Source organism: Crinia signifera, chromosome 7 (genome assembly GCF_055691185.1).
Source record: "Crinia signifera chromosome 7, ASM5569118v1, whole genome shotgun sequence".
In the NCBI taxonomy this organism is placed as follows: domain Eukaryota; kingdom Metazoa; phylum Chordata; class Amphibia; order Anura; family Myobatrachidae; genus Crinia; species Crinia signifera.
The window spans coordinates 112,366,337-112,388,565 of record NC_139223.1 but is presented as its reverse complement, the minus strand read 5'-3'; the positions used below and the strand labels follow the sequence as shown (position 1 = coordinate 112,388,565).

At 46.7% G+C, this 22,229-nt stretch overlaps 1 protein-coding gene across 4 annotated transcripts in view; it reads left to right on the top strand.

The window, feature by feature from the left end:
- Positions 1-3,874: 3,874 nt before the first annotated feature.
- The window catches only part of EPB41L5 (erythrocyte membrane protein band 4.1 like 5), a 90,936-nt gene continuing 72,581 nt past the window's right edge, over positions 3,875-22,229 (top strand). For all 4 annotated transcript variants that reach the window (XM_083153648.1, XM_083153647.1, XM_083153646.1 and 1 more), the window contains exons 1-2: positions 3,875-4,022; positions 20,102-20,288. In XM_083153648.1, the coding sequence (XP_083009774.1) occupies positions 20,109-20,288 (180 nt within the window). In that variant the 5' untranslated portion in view covers positions 3,875-4,022; positions 20,102-20,108. The remainder of the gene's footprint in view (positions 4,023-20,101; positions 20,289-22,229) is intronic.

Here is a 22,229-nt window from a genome sequence, read left to right as displayed (position 1 = left end):
GTAATGATATTATGTATCATGCCACATATCTGTTGCTTACCTACATGCTCGTTGCCAGGGGTTACATGCTTGTTACCAGGAGTTTCTTGCTCAATGTCAGGGGTTACATTCTTGTTGCCAGGGGTTACATGCACCTTGACTGGGGTTTAATGCTGGTTGCCAGTGTTTTCATGCTTGTTGCCAAGGGGGGGGGGGGGGAGTTAATGCTTGTTGGGGATTAGCGGCTGTGACTTGGAGGGGGGGTGGGGGTGCAGCAGGGGATGTGGGTGGCTGTGTTCTTTGTGTTTGTGTGTGTGTGCGGGGGGAGAGGCAGGCATCAGGGGACCCGGGCCCTCCCCTCTCTTCAGAATGGCAGCACCGGGGAGTGTCCCCATAGCAGCCCCCTAATGGCGGCCCTGGATAGGCTGGATCGGTTACTCTATGACTTCGCCCAGTGTTATACACACAGTCACAGAGTGACAGATCTGGACTATTATATAGGAGATAATACATCCCGCCCTCCGTCTCACTTTGTTTTAATATACATCGCCGCCCTTCGCGTAACAGCCACCGCGATGCTGCCGCATATGTACTAACATATGCGGCTAGCATCGGGTTGCGGTGACGGAGACCCCCGCGATACCTGTGATGTGGTCTGCGGGGGTCTCCGTCACCTCCCGGCGGCTGCCAGTGTCCCCCTGCGTCTCCTCCGCCCCAGGCGAGTCGGGGTGGGGGCGCCCCGGTGCCGGGGGGTGTACCTGTCCTGCGGCTGTGTATATAAAGTTTGCGGAGGCGGTGGCAGCGGGGGGTCCCTGCAGTCAAGAAATAACGAGCGCTATCCGCCTGGCTACGCAGAAGCGCTTCTGTTGTGAAAACACTGGGCGCACGCTGATTGGCTGAATCTCAGCCAATCAGCGTGCGGCCAGTGTTTCCACAACAGAAGCGCTTCCGCATATCCAGGCGGATAGCGCTCTATATTTCTTGACTGCAGGGACCCCCCCGCTGCCGCCGCAAGCTTTATATACACAGCCGCAGGACAGGTACCCCCGCGGCACGGGGGGGGGGGGAAATGCCGCCCTCCAGTGGCCGGCGCCCTAGGCAAATGCCTAGATTTGCCTAGTGGTGGCGCCGGCCCTGCTCCTCCCCCCTGAAGCCGGATTTCCTCCCGGCTGTGACACCTGGGGGAGGAGGAGATCAAAGGAGGACGGGAGGGGGGAGGGCGCGGGCGGCGAAACCCTACAATGCGTTGACGGGGCGGCGGGGTTTTAATACATAGGGAAATGCGGTAAAATGGGTGTTTTACCGCATTTTCCCGTTAGTTTATCCCGTCCTGAGAGTGATGTAATATAAATAAGAGAGCAACAAGCATGTAACCCCCACTGACAAGGAGCACATAGCCCCCCCTGGGCATGAGCTGGTAACCCCCCTCATCCCTTTAATTCCGGACACATATTAATTACACAGGTTCTGTGGCAGTTTAAAACCAGGTGGGTTCTGTGGCAGTTTAAAAACAGGTGAAATGGAGTCTTGAAGTCTCTGCCTTTGGTAGGAGGTGTTGTTTCCGTAAATCCACTGGTAAGAGGGGGGGAGAAACACTGGGCCTAGTAGTTTGACTCTCCTGACGGGGTTCGTAGCCCCCGAAGGATGAGACAGCGAAAGGCTCAGTCTAGTATCCAATCCCAGGGAGCGGAGAAAAGCTGAGACCGAGTAGATTGGTCCAGGTTGGGCAAACCACCAGCCTGGGCACAGCGAAAAGCTCAGCCTAGTATCTTAACCCTGGGAGCGGAGAAACACTGGGACTGAGTAGATTGCTCTTCCGGAGGGGGTGCAGCCCCAAAGGGAGTCTTTCGAAAAGCCCAGTGGAGTACCCATTCCCATGCCGGGGGCTGGAAAATGCCTGCTGGTGAGACAGAGAAAAGCTTGGTCGGACGCTGAAGGGTCGGCTGCCTGGAGCCCGAGGCTGCACTGTGCCCCCGGGGAAACTCGGGGGTGCCTGATTTGCACTGGTGATATCCAGCACCATGCACTGACTGGCACACACACTGCGCACTTCCCTCTAGGTTAGGCTACACGTCCTTACCTCGTCCTTTTGGATGGGGTAGGACAATTTTTTACACCCCCACCCCGGCCTTCTGGCTAGGGCCTCTTTTATTTATTTCTTTGATTTGCACTTTTGAGCACTTCACGTTTTTCGTTAGTTTGTCACGTTTTTTTTTGATTTGGGTAGTGCGGCTGTCCCTAACGGGCCTTCCGTTCCCCAAACGTGGCTGGGACTCTTCACCTTTTGGGGAGAGTCCCGGTCCCCTCGAGGGCAACCCCGAGCCGCAAGGCGGAGGGAAGCCTAAGTAGGGTCTCTCCAAACCTTCGGGTGCGGAGGACCCACCGTCCAAAACCCTTCCGGGGGTGGAGGAAAAGCGGGTCTCTCTGAGCTTCGGCAAAGAGGACCCACCGATCCCTTTTTTCCCTTCCTCGGCCTTATGGTTGAGGGGGGTTAGGGGAACCATGGGGCCTTTCTCCTTTGGGAGAGGGTCCAAACGTTCGTACGGCTGCCCCCTTTGCACGTGTTTAGGCACAGCACTGGTGGTGGTGGGAGCACACCTCGGGAGTCTTGAAGTCAGTCAGCCACAGAACCTGTGTAATTAATATGTGTCCGGAATTAAAGGGATGAGGTGGTAACCCTACCCCCTGGCAATGAGCATGTAATCCCTGTAAACGAGCATGTTACCATTGCAACCAGCACAAAACCCTAGCAACAAGCATGTAGGTAAGTCACACTTCAGGGGAATTATGTGTGTAACCAACATTCGTGGGGGCATTATGTGTGTAAGGGGCACTAGTGGGAATACCTCCCAAAATGACCCTCTCCAGAAGGGACACAATGTTCTGCTCCTGCACTTTTCTTTTTCATTTAGGATTACCATCACCTGTGTTGAAACACCTTTGTTATCCATTAACCTGTTGAAAACAGCTGATGGCAGTAATTTATTCAGAGGGAAGTCCAGAAACAGAGCAATTTGTCCCTCCTGGAGAGGGTCATGTTGGGAGGTATGCTAGTGGGTGCATTATGTGTTAAAGCGGCACTATAGGGAGGGCATTATGTGTGTAAGCGCCATTACAGGGGGGGGTATTATATTTGTAAGTACACTACATGGGGCATTATGTAAGTGGCACTACTGGGGGCATGATGTGTGTAATCTGCCCTACAGGGGAGCATTATATCAGTAAGTGGCACTTCAGAGGGGCATTATGTGTGTAAGCAGCACTACAAGTGGGCATTATGTGTGTAAGTGGCGCTACATTGATGTGCAATAGGTAGTGATAGACATGCCCTTCAATGGTGCACCCCTTAATAAAATGGGCTGCGCAGGCCTATGTTTGTACATCTTCCTCATGAGTGGTAGGCATTATACTGGATGGCAGGGCATTGGTTGGTGGAAAGCTGGACAAAGTTTTTAGAACTATAATTTTATCAGGAACATATAATCTTCTAAGAAAAAATTCCAATGTGACACCAAGCCTGAGAGATAACCAGAATATTATATTCTGTAGAAAACTTTTGACACAGAATGAATAAGAGGAGCTGGACCCTTTGGGCTGTTTCACACAGTACGGTTCCTGCCGCACGGTGAAATCCCGTACGGCCAGGGAGCCGCGCCGCACTCAGAATTTTATAATGGCAGGGATGGCCACAGCCCGGCAGCCGTCCCTTCCAGTGGGGGGATCCGGCTGCAGCCGTGCGGCCGGGCCGTGGCCGTCCCGTGTGAATGGACACAATAGTGTCCATTCACAACTGCTGAGTGCGGCGCGGCTCCCTGACCGTACGGGATTTCACCGTGCGGCAGGAACCGTACTGTGTGAAACAGCCCTTTCCCTCACGTTACAATCATTGAGATGACTCCCGGCCGCGACGCCCCCTCCACTCACGCTGTGGACCCCGCTGGTGTCGCCCTTTTAAATGAGCAGCTCCCAATCTGCCAGTCTCAGACGCCATTTCCTGGGAGATGTGAATGGTGAGAGTGAGTGGTGCTCGCAGCCGCACAGAGGTGAGTTCCCGTTATGTATGACACACGTATGTCCTTTGTTATACCTGCGGCAGGCACAGGAGCTGTAGTTTCATGCGTAGCCATCATATGTTACCTACCCACAGACTGTGTTATCGGGGCAGCGCTGTACACAAGTGTGTATCCCAGAACATGCATGTGTCAGCTGTGTCTTCTGCGGTTCGGGCTGAGGTATCGGTGCAGGTTTAATTGGAGAAAACTTTGTGTTCCTGAACCCACGAGTGGCATACAACTGTGTATTGTGTGTCCGGAGCTGAGTCTGCTAAGCTGCTGCCTCGCAGTGTGAATGTATTACGAGCGTGTTAAAGGACTTCTTTAGTTCAGTAGGAATCGGATAGGATACAATACATGGGCTGTGGATGTTACACTATGACCCCACGGGGGGGTGGGGGCTGCTGATGGTGTGGTATACTGTTGCGTTCTATAGAACACTGCTAGCTCAGTTGTGTGATGGTCTTTACGTTGTGCTGGTGAGGTAGTGGAGGAATCCCCGGTCACTGTTACAGGTGCTGCCGGCCGCTGGCACTGGGTGGGTTGCTGGATTCGGAAATGACGGCATCACATGCAGGTGGTGCCCCGGGAAATGATCAGAGTCTGGTTGTATCCTGGGGAGCACAGTGGGACCTTCTCACAGGACGGTATTTGTCAGGCCAGTGCTCCTGTTGTAGCAGCCGGGGTGTCATTTTGGATTATTGTGAAGGGCAGGTTCCCATACCCTTTATTAATTTCTGTGACAGATTACCTTCGGTCCAAATCAATTTTTTTTCCTAGATCTTGATCCAACAATTGGGACAACATAAACCATGTACTGTATTTATTTATTTTTTAAAGGAAATAATACATCCTTATGCCACAGGTTATCAAACTCGGTCCTCAGGACCCCACACTGTGCAGGATTACAAAATCACAAGTGAAATAATTAGCTCGACCTGTAGATCTTTTAAAATGTGCTGGTGAGTAATGGTTGCACCTGTGCACCAGCTAGGTGACCGGGAAAACGAGAAATGTGCGGGGTCCTCAGGACCGAGTTTGTGAATCACTGTTTTATGCCATGTTTTGATTAGTTGCTGGTTAAACAAGGCTTCTCAATTGTAGAAAACTTTATTTGTGATGGTGTTTATTAGCATATAGTGGTCTAGTGCAGTGGTTCCCAAAGTTTTTGAATCACGGCACCCTAAAGTATCAGAATATTTTTCACGGCACCCCTAGGCCAAAAGTTGGTTACGGATTTCCGGAAAAATATTTAAAAAGTTGTGATATAAATGTTTTCCTTAGGTCCACTTATGTGGTGAGAAACATGATTCACTTCTGTTTACCAACATATTCTTAATTGGAAGCCACAAGCAGTGATTCTGCCTATTTCATTGGCCATAAATAACTTGAATTGATTCTGGACCACCAACCTGAGGCACCCCTGCAAGTGCTCCGAGGCACCCCAGGGAGCCTAGGCGCACAGTTTGGGAACCACTGGTCTAGTGTATCATGTAGCTAATAATAATACTGTAAATCTTTGCACTCACTAGGGGGGTATTCTATTAGCAATGGTAAATTGCACCTGCTGATGGCTTCACCGGGTGGGGGCGGGCGATTATCGAATGTGCACAGTAAGCCGTGTGTATGCATGCGTCATCCTTGCAAACAAAGCCAGTGAGGATAGCCATTGCTGGCTATTTGCAATGTAAGTGACAGCTGGGGTGGCATTTGTAGGCGGCACCCCAGAGTTTTCTGGAAGTCTCGTCAAGAACAGACTGGCCCGGCTTCAGGTAGGGAGGGCTGCCAACGTCAGTAGCTACCTCCATCTCCGCACGTGATTGCAGCACAGATTAAGTGTAGACTTGGCAGTTGCGAAAATGGGGAAAAACACACTTGATGGTGATTAATTGCAAATGGATTTCCCCCTGTGTGTACGGTTGCAAACGTATTCACAGCCGGGCACAGCCATGCGGGGATAGACTGGTGGGGTGGCAGGGGGCTGGAGCCTCGAAACACAGGGAAGGTGCCTGACGGAAAGTCTACTTCTGCCGTATTTCAACGCTCGGCACTGCCACCTGCCAGTGGGACATAAGGCATCAAGACTGAGGTGGGGCAGGCCTTTCTGACGCTCGGTAAGCTGCATTCTCACAAGATTGCCAAGAACACTGCCCTGAACGATCGCTCAGCACACATCGCTGACACGCCGATGTGTGCTGAGCTATCTAGCATCGCTCAGAACTTTCAGCAAATGATTACGTGTACAGGCCCTTTTAGTTTCGGTGCAGGGTAAATACTGGCTACTTTATATTTACACTGCGGTTTAGATTTCACTTTGAACACACCCCAACGTAATCTCTTTTCCCGTGGTTGTCACATCGGAGTCAATGATCAAAATGGCTGCCATGAATGTTTATCGGATTCTGCAGTCATGACTGATCACATACGATACATCGTATGCGAAAGGACCACATAAGATGTTTCTTATGCTGCCCAGGAGATGCCGGGTGAGTTGGTGGGGTAAGGCAGGCGATCCTCAGGGTGTCTTTACTCTTTGCACATGTTACATTTGCCCCAACTGCAGTGCAACGTGGTTGTCTAATTCAGACTAGAACAAAGTATTTTTTTTTCTGAAATGGACACACTTTTTTTTTTTTTTTTTTTTTTTTTTTTTTTTTACACCTTGAAAACTAACAGGAAATAAAACAATTTCAACAAGATACAACAAAAGGAAACAGCCAAAAAAGTATAGGGAGGAAATTGACCAATAGTGTAATCCCAGAGACAAAAAGTTTAGAGACGGTAAATGAGTAGTGAGTGGTCTGAACGGCAGTCTGCTGTAGATAAGCAAATGGCATCTTTAAAGGTGCGTACACACAGGGCAATATGATCGCTGGCAATATATTGCTCAGCAATCCTATTGCTCGTGCCACGTTTTTATCTGCGACCAGAGATGGTCGCAGATGAAAATGTCACACTGCCGGGAGAAGAGGCAGTGGAAGTCGCTGGTCGGAGGAGCATGCGACCATTCAGGGGCTGAAAACGGGAGCGCGCACTCGGCGATTTATCGCCGGTGCACACTCCTATCGCTGGCAATATGGTCGCTCCAGCGATATTTGCAATAATCTCCCCCGTGTGTATGCACCTTAAGCCGAGTACACACTAGATGGATTTTTTTAACGATTCTATCTACTCGGGTGGATCGGAATGATAAAATGTTTATACGTATTATGTTGCTGACTCTGCACACTCCTGCACGTCAACATCTGCATCCTATAGGGCAGACATGGCTAGTGAGGGCCATGCGCCATCATCAGCAAGTGTCTTCCCACCATGACACTGCCTCTATCATTATCATTTTTATTCTGAAACATCAATGATCTAATACAGTGGTTCCCAACCTTTTTTGTCTCCCGTACCCCTTGATTAGGCTTTTCATTTATGAGTACCCCCTCGTGAATTTTTAGGGGGCGTGGCTTAACAGGGGCAAGTCATACTGGCAATGACGAGGAAAAAAAAAAGTGCAACCACTTGACAACAATATAAGCTCAGCCCATTCTGCGGACAGCATATAAAATAACAGAACCTTGTCAAATCTCTATCACTGAAGCAACAGACATTCCAACGGATCACGTTAGCCTTCCAATAGTGCCAGATACACATATGCTCCAATGGTGCCAGGTATGCCCGCACAGTGCCAGAAACGGGAATGCCACCACGGTGCCAGGTATGACCCCATGGTACCGGGTATGTGCCCTCAGTGCCAGCAATGCCCCTCAGTGCCAGCAATGCCCCTCAGTGCCAGCAATGCCCCTCAGTGCCAGCAATAAGTATGCCCCACAGTGCCAGCAATAAGTATGCCCCACAGTGCCAGCAATAAGTATGCCCCACAGTGCCAGCAACAAGTATGCCCCACAGTGCCAGCAATGCCCCACAGTGCCAGCAACAAGTATGCCCCACAGTGTCAGCAATGCCCCACAGTGCCAGCAACAAGTATGCACCACAGTGCCAGCAATACCCTCATAGTATTTCCCAGCAGCAGCACACTCACCATTGATGCTGCTGCTGGGGAGAGGACAGTCCAGTGTCCCCCTGCCATGTAGCTGCTGCGCTGCAGTGCTTCTCTCAGGGAAGGAGAGTACAGCACACTGCGTATCTCTCCTTCCCTTCAGTGTGACAGGGCTGCCCGTCAATCAAAGTTCACGGGCCGGCTCCTGATTGGCTGCCGGCCCGCAAGCTCTGATTGATTGGCGGACGGGCGGCCAGTCACAGGGAAGCACACTGAGGGGTAGGAGAGATGCGCAATGCACTCTCCTCCCCTCCAGCGACCTGTCTGACTGCCGCTGCCGCCATTACAGGCCGGGCCGCGGCGTACCCCCAAGCGTGTGGACGCGTACCCTAAGGGGTACGCGTACCCCCAGGGGTACGCGTACCACAGGTTGGGAACCGCTGATCTAATATACTCTGTGCTGCTGGGTCCTGTTCGTTTAACCATACAATTTTGTGGATTCCCACTGCCATTCACCTTACATTACATACCTATGTCTGTCTCCCTGCTGCCTCCATTCCCTTACACTACTTTCAGACAGAAAAATACCCAAATCCGCCATTTTTTTCCTGATATTTTCACCCGGTCAGACCACCATTCCCCCAGTATTTATTAATAATGTCATTAAATTAAGATCAGGTGGATCGGAATAATAAAGTCGCTGCAGGTCCAATCTTTGAGCGACTAATACAATTCTCCCAGGTATACCGGACAAGCTACCAGAACAATCATTTACCATCTTACCATGCATCTGGAACCGGCCACCTGGTAATATATTGCTGCTTATATTAGAGACCTTATCTATCTATCTATCTATAATCCAGAAACCGTCATTCTCCGAATAATTTGAGAAACAAGCCAGCGCTGGTTATTCTTTCTTGCATTCCTATATTTTTTTTGGGGGGGGGGGGGGGACTGACTATCCCCATACCAGCTGCTGTTAGCACCATATATATGACACCCTGTTACCAACTGAATTTTTTTTTTTTTTTTTTTTTAAATCCTATACACCAGTGGTAGCTAACCCTAGTCCTCGAGAGCTTCCAACAGTTCACATTTTCCAGACAACCTAGCTGCTGCACAGCTGCACTCATTAATCACTGACACATTTTAAAAGATACACAGATGGAGCTAATTAGCTCACTTGTGATTCTGTGAGGAGACCTGCAAAACATGCACTGTTGGTAGCTCTCGAGAACTAGGGTTGGCTACCCCAGCTATACACTATGACTGATGCACTGGGAAATTCATATTTTGAATATCCCAACTTTTTTTTTTTTTCATAACCAATGTAAAATTTTTGTTGGAGTTGCCTATATATAGAGATGAGATAAATTATTAGGGTCAGTTTTTTTGTGCATGATTTGCTTCTGATGGTATCACAACGATCTAGGTAAACACTAACCATGGTGCAACTCTTAATTACAGTTGTGCTCATAAATTTACATACCCTAGCAGAATTTGATTTTCTTGCCATTTCTCAGAGAATATTAAGTGATAACTCACAAACTTTTATTTCACTCAGGGTTAGTGGTTGGGTGAAGCCATTTATTGTCAAACAACTGTGTTTACTCTTTTTAAATCATAATGACAACAGAAACTACCCAAATGACCCTGATCAAAAGTTTACATACCCTGGAGATTTTGGCCTGATAACATGCACACAAGTTAACACAAGCTGGGTTGAATGGCTACTAAAGGTAACCATCACATGTGATCTGTTTTCTTGTAATAGGTGTGTGTGTGTGTGTGTGTGTGTGTGTGTGTATTTAAGGTTAGTGAGTTTCTGGTCTCCTGATAGACCCTTGCATCTTTCATCCAGTGCTGCACTGACATGTCTGGATTCTGAGTCATGGGGAAAGCAAAAGAATTGTCAAAGGATCTGTGGAAAAAGGTCATTGAACTGTATAAAACAGGAAATGGATATAAAAAGAGATCTAAGCAATTGAGAGTGCCACTCAACAGGGGAAAATTTGGGATTTTGTGGAAACCAAATCATGATCAGGTAGACCAACAAAAACTTCAGCCACAACTGCCAGGAAAATTTGTTCGGGATGCAAAGAAAAATCCATAAATAACTTCAGCTGAAATACAGGACTGGTGTGGTTGCTTCCATATGCACAATAAGGAGGCATTTGAAGAAAAATTAGCTGCATGGTCAAGTTGCCAGAAGAAAGCCATTAATGCGCAAATGCCTCAAAGCATCCTGCTTACAATATTCCGAACAGCACAGAGACACGCCTCAAAACTTCTGGAACAAAGTAATTTGGAGTGATGAGACCAACTTTTTTTTTTTTTTCTAGTGCACCTGCTGCCCGTATTCTGCTTGCCTCTCTGGTCCCATCGTGGGCTCACGGCGTCCCTCACCTTGCACCAGCTGCACATACGATTTAGGAAATCTTAAGTGCAGCTGGTCCAACCTCCCGACTCCAATTCGATGCGCACAGGACCGCTCATCGGGTCGGATGGGATGTCTACACATCCGGTTTGGGACGATTTCACGTTCCGATCCATCCAAATCGGGCCCAAATCGCATAGGGTATTTAAGCTTCATATGCACCTAAAAATGTATCTGTCCAATATATCTGGTGGGAAAAAAAATCTGAAAGCACGCGTCAGCAAAGCCAAATGTCAGAAAACAAACCATAGTACCCGTATATACTCGAGTATAAGTCGACCCGAATATAAGCCGAGGCACCTAATTTTACAACAAAAAACTGGGAAAACTTATTGACTCAAGTGGGACCATCACTCGAGTATAAGCCGAGGGGGGCTTTTTCAGCATAAAAAAATGTTCTGAAAAAGTAGGCTTATACTCGAGTATATATGGTAATTCAAATTAAATTGGGTTAAAGTCGTTTGATTTATCAAACTAATCTGAACAATACTTTTATCCATTTTCAAGTGTTTGGGACCAAATGATGTGCTATGGGATTTTGACTATTCTGTATAATCAAAAGCACATAGTGCGCATCGCACCCGATCCCATGTGCTATACGATTTTTACTATATAGTCAAAATCGCTACTGCAAAGCGAACCTTGTTGAACTGCTTTACTGCCAAAAAATCGATACCACATTGAATACCCCCTATAACATGTTATAGGGTCTACACTGCCAGTAAAGTTTAAAACACCTCATTTTTCCAGTTTTTATTGAAATGTATGCAGTTTAATGTCTCGCTATACAGTGATTAAATCATAAAACTATGGAAATAATGCCCCATACACACTAGACTATTTTATTTACTATATTTATTTATTTATTTATTTATTTTAACCAAGGGGGGTCCAAACTTTTTGCAAAGAAGGCCAGATATGGTGACGTGAAAATGTGTGGAGGCCGACCATTCAGCCTGACATTCTTTGAAACATTAGAATGGTCCCCCACTCTGCCCCCATTCACTGTATGTCCCCCAGCGTGCCCCTTCACTGTATATTCCCCGCCTGAACACCCCCTTCTCCGTATGTCCCCCACTCTGCCCCCCCCCCCTTCTCTGTATGTCCCTCAGCCTGCCTCCATTCACGATGTCTCCCAGCCTGCCCACCCTTCTCTGAATGTACCACATACTGCCTACCTTCACTGTATATTCCCCTGCAGGAGACAGATGCTTGGGCTCCCGCCGCCGCCCTTCTCCACTCCGCATATTACGGGAGCAAGATTCCCCTTTGCTGCTACCTCCTCCCTGCACACTGCTGTCACTGTAATCCCGGTGGAGGGTGATACATATTTGCAGCAGCAGGAGTTGGACACATACTCATCTGAAAGACGGCAAACACGTCTCACAGTGGCAGCCGGCACCCCCTCACCAATGCAGACAGCAAGTTAAAGGCGCCCTCGCCGGGGTCCCACCTCTAGAGTCCTGTGCTGTGCATCCCACGTCAGCCTCTTTCTTCTGGCTGGAGGCTGCGGGCCGCTTGAAGTGACATCATGGACCGCAATTGGCCCCCGGGCGGGACTTTGGACATGCCTGATTTAAACTATCTCTCATGTTTTGGCACTTCTGAGTGATCTCTTGGTGCACATGGTTTTGTCCCTCTAAGAAGAATTTTGTCAGAAAGAGTAAACTAGAATAAAGCCCTAAGTGTGTACGGGGGTGGTGTGTGTTTGAGAGATGTATGCACAATATAGTTTGCCTAAGCTGATCGGGCCTACACACGTAGAGAGTTGTGCCAGCGATTTAGCACAGATTCCATATGAGAGATTCCCCTTGCACGTCCCCCAAATCTAGATTGCCAGCGATGTGCACCAGCGGTGAAGTATGGGAGATTTAAGTTAAGCATGTTAATGCTGATCGCTATCGCCCACTACACAAAACACGGACGATGTGCAGTATTTTGCTAATACTCCTTTTTACACCGCTGCAAAACCCCGGGTCAGCGGCGGTGTAAATGGGACACGCCGTGTCATCCGACCTGGCTCCCTTTTACGTCAGTGGGGAATGTGCATCCTGCAGACAGCAGCGGCGGCAGTGTAGGAGGTAAATGGATGCCTGTGTGCGGCATCCATTCACCTCCCGAATGACTGCTGGGGGGGGGGGGGCTGGGGACAGCCCAGCAGCTTACCTTGGTCCTGGGCTGTCCCCAGCACGGCGATCAGCGGTCCCGGCGCTTGGAGATGATGTCATCTTAAAGCGCCGCCTCCGTCTACACTGCGGGTGGGCACCGCAGTGGAAATCCCAGATCCGACCCGGCTTGGATCTTTCATCCAAATGCCGGGTCAGATCCGGGATTTTTGGTGTAAAAGGGGTATAGGTGATCTGACTAGATTTATCCAGCAGGTTGGTTATACATCTCTAAGGGCAAAATAGCCCTTTATTGCTACATGTGTTACTGTCTTCTATGTGTATGGGGCTTTAGGGAAAAAAATATGATTTACAATATCCCTTTCTTTAACAAAATAATCGATCTTCGGCTCCTCAAAGGAGACACCTTTTGCAGATCTAACCATTGAACACACTGGTGGCATGATTTCTTTAGTTTTATTTATTTTTTGTCTCATGTAGGGTCTGACTGTGGGTCCCTATTACCCGGTTGTTCTAAATGCATGTGATGTGCTAAAGCAGCGTGCATTTTGAACCACTTTAGCAGCACATACTTTTTGTAATGCATGATCTGAAAAGCAGTGTCGCTCTGTGTATGGGCAAGTGCTTTCTCGTGAAACTTTTTTTTTTTTAATAATTCTTGCCTTCATTAATTATTATCGTTTTATATGGCGCCACATGGGTTCCGCAGTGCCTGGCAATACATAGATGATCAAAGAACAATACAAGAAAGATTGTGCTTTATCCTCACTCCAGTGTATGCAGGAAATCTGTGTTTATGGGTATTCGTTCTAATGTCTGAAGAGATCTCCAGTGTGTACCCAGCTTTTAGTCTCCAAACTTCATCTGTCCCCGCTATCAGTTTTATAGATGTTTGTCCTAAAGTTGAAGAAACACTTAAAGCCAAGAATGTGTTATCAACTGATTCATTTAAATCCACCTTCCAACCTGCATATTGTGTAGTTGTCTCCCTGCAAAACTGATTTCGGTCTATATTTATAAGGGGTGGCAATATAGTAAGGTCTAGGAAGAAGTATGGCTTTTGAGGATCGTCTTTAGCTTCAGAAATAAGCTATTATTCGGGATCAGGTGGCATGCAGTATGTTGTCGTTTTATTTTCCAACCGCTGCAGCCACCTTTTTCTCCTCTATAGATTTTGTATTAGAGAGTTATGTTAGGAGGAAATCTTTTAATGTATCTGCTTATGCATTCTTTTATGTGCAATTTATCTTGATTGTTTTCTAAATGAGCATCCCCCAGGGCAAGGACGTTCTCGGCAGCCTGACCTGTTTTCTGGGCCTCTAGGTGGGGTCTGCTTTAAATAGACAAGTGTCACTTGACTGCTGGCTGTCAGAGTAGTAACTCTTGTGCCCTACGGGTCACGTATCTGTATCTATATAGAATCTGTGTATTGGCAGATTTTATACATGAGGAATTGGTAATGTTTCTGTAGCTCGAATGACTGCAAATTCTGCGTTTTGACACATTTGGGCTCCCTTCAGGGCACATTCCTAAATTGTTTGCTTGATTAGACTACTAGGAGGCAATTGTAATTATGCAGTGTTCCTATTGATGATCACGCTTGCTGGGCTCAATTAGGCAGCGTTTGGCTGCATATAATAGCTAGACCTGAAAAAGTTCATGGTTACCAGGCATTATTATTATTATTATTATTATTATTATTATGCGCCACAAGTGTTTTGCAGCGCCGTACAAAGGAACAGTATAGGGAGACAAACTTGGCATAACATTGAATAAATAACAAAAATGGAGTACAAATAGTGTGCCACAGTTCAATACACATTACAGCTTAAATATAAGTAGTGAGGACTCCATCAACATACTATACCAGTGGTTCCCAAACTGTGTGCCGTGGCTCCCTGGGGTGCCTGGGACACTTGCAGGGGGCCCTGAGTTGGTGGTCCAGGACCAACTCAAGTTATTATTGGTTAATTATTTATGAGCAAAACCAGTGCTGGTGGCTGCCAATCATAAAATGTGTACAAACAGAAGCAAATCATGCCCTTTACCACATAACTGACCCTAAGAATTGCATATAAACCCTATCTAATTACATTTTTTTTGGCCTAGGGGTGCCGTGAAAAAATTCTGATACTCTAGGGTGCCGTGATTCAAAAAGATTGGGAACCCCTGTACTATACTATAAGAGGCTTGAGGCCAATGATGGAGATGAGTATGCGGACGAAGATGGTCACTGAGTGTTTTGAGTATAGGAGAGCTGTGAGTGAAATGTGAAGAGGGCTTTGACAACAGGAGGGAAGAGGGCCCTGCTCGGAGGAGCTTACAATCTATTAGAAGGGGAGACAGATTACAAGAGGTGCAAGTGAGTGGTGGCTATATAGTAGGATATAAACAGGCAAGGGGTCGGAGAACCAGCTGGTTCATGCAGTGGAACGGTACACTTTGATGAATAGGTGAGTTTTCAGTGCCCGTTTGAAGCTTTGCAAGGTCGGGGAGAGTCTAATAGAGCGAGGGAGTGTGTTCCACTGAAGGGGTGCAGCAGGGGCAAAGTCCTGTACTCTAGCATGGGAAGCAGTGATCAGGGTGGAGGAGAGAAGAGTCGTCAGCCGAACATAGAGGGGGGGCGGGTGTATGAATGGAGATGAGGTTAGAGATGTATGGAGCAATGGAATTAGAGATGGCCCTGTATGTGAGTGTGAGGTGTTTGAAGAGGATTCTGTAGGGGAATGGGAGCCAGTGCAGATTTTGTTGAAGGGGAGTGGCAGAATTAGAGCGGTGGGAGAGGAATATAAGCCTGGCTGTAGAGTTGAGGACCGATTGGAGAGGAACCAGTTGGGATCGAGCGAGGCCGGTGAGGAGAGCATTACAGTAGTCAAGCTGTGAGATGACCAGTGATTTGGATGATAAGCTTAGTTGCACTCTGTGAGAAAGGGCCTGATGTGAGCAATGTTGCGTAACTGGAACCGGCAAGAATGGGCCAGGGCTTGGATGTGGGGTGCAAAGGAGAGGGAGGAGTCAAGAGTGACACCCAGGCAGCAGAGTTGAGGAACGGGGGAGATGATGGTGTTGTTAACCGTGATAGCGATATTAGTAGGGGGCATAGCTCTGGGTGGGGGAAAGATAATAAGTTCGGTTTTGTCCATATTCAGCTTCAGAAATCGCTCAGACATCCAGGAGGAGATGGCAGAGAGGCAGGTGGAAACCTGAGAGAAAACAGTGAGGGACAGATCAGAAGAGGTAGATTTGGGTGTCCTCAGCATAGAGGTGATATTGGAAGCCAAATGAGTTAATGAGTGCACCCAGAGAAGAGGTGTACAGGGAGAACAGAAGGGGGACCCCAACAGAAAGGATGGAAGGTGGTGAGGTAGAGGCAGAGACTGAGAAGGAACGGTTGGAGAGGTAAGAGGAAAACAAGTTGAAGACCATGACCATGCCAGAGAGGCCAATGTTTTGGAGTGTGTGGAGGAGGAGAGGGTGATCCACAGTGTCAAAGGCAGCAGATAGGTCCAAAAGGATAAGCAGGGATAAGTGACCCTTGGATTTGGCTGACAGCAGGTCATTGGTGACTTTCACTAAGGCATAAACCACTGAGTTTGTTTCTTTTTCGTCTACGTGTTATGATTTGCAGCCACTAACTCTTTGACCATAAACTGTTTAGAAACCTAGGCATATTAAATTGTCATATCACCCCAGTTCTAGAGCATCAGCCATTCAGGGGTGCGCTCTAAAATGGCAACTTTTAATACCTAAAAAGTCACCCGCGCCCATTAGTTTAGTTTGGTTTAGCCACCATCGGTGCTTAAACTTGACTCTAACGGGTGCGATGAAAACGGCAATGTGCATGTCCTGTCACGTTAGATGGGAGATTTATTATATATTTATTAACAGTTTCTTAGATGGCGCACAGATCTTCCTCAGCGCTTTTACAGAGAACATGTTAACATTCACATCGGTCCCTGCCCCAGAGGAGCTTACAATCTATGTTCCCTACCACATGTACATGCACACACATTCTAGGGTTAATTTTCTTGGGAGCCAATTAATCTACCAGTATACTTTTGGATTGTGGGAGGATATGGGAAGAGGGGGGCCCTAGACTGCACACCCTGTAATGAGAGGTGCTATATGCAAGGATTGTGGGAGGAACCACAAGAATGGGTTGAATCAGGGACGTGCAGTCAGGGTAGGCAGGGGAGGCAGAGCCTCCCCTGTCATTAATGATTAATATAATAATACAAGTCAAAGAAAATACTTATGACACATATTATGTGTCATAAGTATATGCTTTGTATTATTATAATCATTTTTACTCTTTTTTTTTTTTTTTTTTTGTACATTAGCTAAGGAGGCATCAAGAGCGATGCCTCCCGCTGTCTATAATAAAGCAGCAGACACAGGGGCGGGCAGTGGGCAGGGCTGAGCACCGGGCTGTAAAAGCCCATTAAAAAAAGCTGTAGATACGGCACCTGTAGAGGTGCCTCAGTGACAGGGACGTGCTTTCTGCCTATATGAAAGCACGCCCCTGTCACTGAGGCAGAAGTGATTGGGCACATTGGTGCTGTCACAGTGACAAGGGCGTGCTTTCATACAGGCAGAAAGCACGTCCCTGAGTCCCAGTGGCGTAACTACTGGGGGTGCAGCTGCTATGGGACCCGAGCTGATCCGGGGGCCCGCTGCTCCCCCTGCACCCGGTCACTGACCCAGTCACTGACTGCCCTGCATTTCTGCTTTACCCCTGCCCGCCTTATAACATTCCAGTGGCTGCGCCGCCATCCCATGCCCTAGTTCAGAGTTCAGCAGCGGTGGGAGAATAAGACACTGCTGCTGGCAACTCTAAACCAGAGACGCTGCGCGGGAGACCACGCAGCTGGAGCCTAGCACCAAAGTGCAGAGACTCTGCAACTGCCTGGCGTCGATGAGCAGGAGACCCGGTGGCGCTGTGCAGGAGACCTTGCTGCTGCCTGCCGCTGATGAGCGGGAGACACAGCATCCAGCAGCGCTGTGCAGGGGACCTAGCTGCGTGTGGGAGAACCAGTGTCTCCGGAGCCGGTGAGTGCAGTGGGGGAATAGGAGGGACAAATGTATTAATGTCAGAATCTCGCTCTCCTGCTGCTGCATTCCCTAGCGGGCTCTATTCCCTCTCCATCACTTCCATCAGGGGCTAGAGCCCCTGCAGACATCCCCGCTGTGTCAAGGTGCTGATGCTGCGATTATTTGTGGTAATGTGTGTCTGGTGGCTTGTTTTTTTTTAAGTGGCACAGGTGTTTGTGTGTGTTTGTGTTGTGACAGAGGTGTGTATCTTTTTATTTGTGTAAAGTGACAGAGGTGTGTGTTTGTGTAAAGTGACAGAGGTGGAGGTGTGTACTGTTTCTGTGTGTTTGTGTAAAATAAGTGTTTTTAAATGAAGTATATTTGCCCAACGTACTAGCCTCAGAGGTTCTTTTAAAGAGTATTGGGCCAATATACTTCAATTAAAATCACACTTATTTTACACAGTCATACAGAAACAGTACACACCTCTGTCACTTTACACAAATACACAACACTGTCACAACACATACAGACAAGTCTGCCCCTTAATAAGCTATTACATTTGGCCGCATTTTTTTTTTTTTATTGAAAAATGTATGTGGGCAGGCGCCATGGCGGCTGGGTACAGGTTGCTTCTTTCAGCGCTGACAGGCAGGAGCTGTTCTTTATGGCCACTGCTGCTTATGCAGGGGGCAGCTACCGCACCTGCCTGTCAGCGCAGAAGCAACCTGGACCCAGAGCTCCCCACAGAGCCTGTCGGCGCTGGCTCCACCAAGCCAGTGCCTCACCAACCACAAACGTCACCGCACGTCCCTGGGGTGAATATATACAAACTCCGCACAGTTAGGGCCACGGCGGGAATCGAACCCATGACCTTATCGCTGTGAGGCAGTAGTGCTAACCATTACACCATCCATGCTGCCCCACTCGGGCACATCCACCATCTGTGCCCCCCTCCCCCTGAAAAAAACCCATAAAAATAAACCAACCAAATACTCACCTATAAATTTGTGGCCGTTACCACGTCTTCTCAAATCAATGAAAACTGTAAATGGATGGTGTGTATTAAAAACACAATTTAGTTAGATACTATAACAATGTTAATATATAGATGATGATTGATAATCCTGTTAATGGTACAGCCTCACTTGTGCAGAACACCTCATTCATAGCAGCACTGTTTATGCAGAGAGAAAGTGTTTTGTCCACAGAGTTCAGTTCAGTCACAGAAATGCACTTACAAATGCTACTATTTTACCTAATTGTAACTAATCTATTTTATCTGGACATGGACTGGGTAATTAATCTACCATTGCTGGATACAATTTCTAAGGCCACTGCAAGTGTAAAGCCCCATACACACTAGGCAATATTGTGAACAATATCGCTCAAAGAGACCTCTGAGCGATATTTACAATATTGTATAGTGTGGACCCTCCATATCATTAATGATGCACGCTCCCATGCGCCGTTAATGATGGTTGATAGCTACTGAGCATGCAGTTAAATTTTGCAATATAGCCAAACATCTCGCATGTTCGGCGGATCCCGGTGATGTCACTAAACTGTATTGGTGGCCGATACCTTTCAGTGTGTACCGACAATATCGGTGGCCGATGTGGTTAACTGTATCTGCTGCTGTCAGGTAATGTGTGAGATGTACCATGAACTGTAATTTTACATGTGTTTTTTAATTTATCTATTAACATTGTTTATAGTACATGGTTTTTTTTTTTTTTCATACAAAATAGTTTATTTGAATTCTTTGGTTATGTATAAAGAACATGTACTGATTAGAGCTTTATAACTTTGTGCGTATTTGCTGCATACACAGATGCAGGGTTGTCCCGAGTTAACTGCATATGGACAAATTTTGCTGTATTTTATTTTTATTTTTCTGTGCCCACTTATGCACAATTTTTGTGCAATATACAAAAGGCACATGGCGTAGTAAACAGTGTTTGTGCTGCTTTCATCTGCCTGTCTACTCGCATAGACGTTCATTAAAAAAGTTAGATTATAAATAAATGTGTAATAAAATATGTTTCCTGGTTACTATTTCTAGTTTCTATGTTAGTTTTTGTATTACTTTCAAGACACCCCATGTACACATATGCTTATATTTCTCGGTTTGATTCTGGGGAAAAACCTCCAGTCAGGAATTATGACACTTTTCATGTCCAGACACAAAACTGGAGTGTCGGTGAAACCGGTTTGTTTGTCAGTGAGTCACTGGTTTGTGTAGATCTCTGCCCGTAGAAGCAGACAGTCAGTTACTTATCACCCAATTGTGCGGCAGCGGACAGACTTCTTATAAAGTCAACATTTGTGCAATTGCCCTAAATTTAGCCATAACTGAGACCTCTGCATTGTTTCATGGATGTTTGTTTTAAGAACAGAGTAGCTCCAAAAGCTGGTGTTCGCCTGGCACAAGTCTTTTTGCCATTCTGAATATAAATATTTGTAATGGTCTCCTTATTCCCTGCAGCCAAAAGATGTTGAGTTTTTTCCGGCGTACGCTTGGGCGCCGGTCCATGCGCCGGCATGTGGAGAAGGAACGTCTCCGGGAGGCCCAAAAGGCCACTACCCATATACCAGCAGCTGGAGATGCCAAGTCAGTGATCACCTGTAGAGTGTCCCTCCTAGACGGAAGCGACGTCAGTGTGGATTTACCGGTGAGTGTCCGTGCTTGTTTGTTTTTACATTGTGGAAGTTTTATTTGTGCTGAATATTGCACTTCAAATCCTAGTTACATAACTATTAATCTATTGGCACTATGTATGCTGTTCCTCATAGCCTTTGAGTGCCATTTTTTTTTTTAGAGATCTGTGAAATATCTGCTAAAAATGCCAGCGTTTCCCCCCCCCCCCCCCCCTTTATAAGATAACATTACAGGTCATTATGATGACTAAAAATGTTTACTTGCCAATGTTCACACCTGTTTTGACAAATTCACTTGGCACTCGAACGGTTAAGGCAGCAGAAGCCTGACCTTATTCCATGGCCTTGTCTGCAAACTGTGCACTCCTTCAAGGCATCTGTGCTGCGGAGCTTTCCTTATAAAATGCTTTGCTGGACAGAAGTAGATACCCCATTAATGCAGTATGAGAAGTAGGAAAATGAAGGTATAAAAAAATTATTTTCAAAATCTATTCTCCTTTCCACCCCTATCTTCCCTTTTTTTTTTTTTTTTGGCAGTGCTTTTTAACTATTCAGGGACTAATTTACACAGGAGGAAACTTATTTCATAGTGATTTTTTTTTTTTTTTTAAGGGCAGGGTGCTGCCTACCAAGCGGGCAAATCTCCCCTTAAGGGTTAGATGCAGCTGTGGGGGCACCTGGAATAGCTGACACACCTCTCAGCAAAGTACCAGTTACAGTCGCAACGCAGGAAAATACAAGACAATCAGTTTAAGACCACCTAGAATATCCTTATATCAGGCTGCCAGATCTTTCTGTGCCTGCTATACAAGCCTATCCAGTGTTTTGAAACCGAGAGTAAAGAAGTTATTCTGTTCCAGTGCTATTTTTCAGCAGGATCTCCGTTCCTGAACCTCTAATTAAATATGACATCATCAGGAACTGAAAATGTACTTTTCATAAGATAAGTTTTATTTTAAAGTCACATGTGAGTGCATTTGTTTCTAAATACAATATATACATCTATCTCTCCCTCCCTCTCTCTATTAAACATATTTTTTTTTATTAATTGATCCACCACCAGACCAGGAGTTCCTGAACCTATTTTTCCAGAAAAATAGTACTGCTCTGTTCCCATTTTTGTGCACCAAACCGTTTGATACAAATTGCTGTGATCCACCCTACTTGAGATGTATACAATGTTTTGGAATACCTGCTAAATTTCATGCTTACGCTATCTCTGGGGATTAATTACGTACTTCACAAAACATAGGTATATTACAGTGACCGGCACCTCCTGTTACCGTTTCCTGTATCTTGTACCATATGCTAACTACATTATGAACCATTCATAAGCAGTCTTGTTCATTACAGAGAATCTAACCCATTTATAAACCTCTACCTGTTTATTAGTAATTGTCTCCAAGGAGCCCTAGTTTAATTAAGCATTTGGCTTTACTAGGCACACACTACTTATTGGTTCCACCTGTGAACCAAACTCCCAGTTGCATAGCCTATATTGACAAGCTGACTGCCAACTGGTATGCTAACTTAGAAACAAATTCTCAGTGCATAGCTTATTTATACAAAAGCTTACTGTAAGGCAAAAAAATAGTTTTCAATAAGTTACGTTTTATTCTAAACACATTATACATATTTAAAGAGTGCCCCACAAAAAAAGTCGTCTTTTTCTCTACCGTCGAATGGGATAGAGTTCTTCCGCAGGAGACAGGCACATTCAAACTTTCAGTGTGGGTGCACTGGCTCCTCCCCTCTATCTCCCTCCATGAGTCAGTTTAGAAAAATGTGCCTCAGGAGAGGCAGTGCTTCTTGATGCTCCAGAGGAGTTTTGTTCAGTTGTTATTTTAGTTTGCTATTTTGGGGTGCTGCTTGCAGACCTAAGCAGCTGCTTCGGAATGTCAGGGGAAGGGTCAGTCACCGGCCTTTCAAGGCGCAGAGCTGACCCTGCGGCAGGA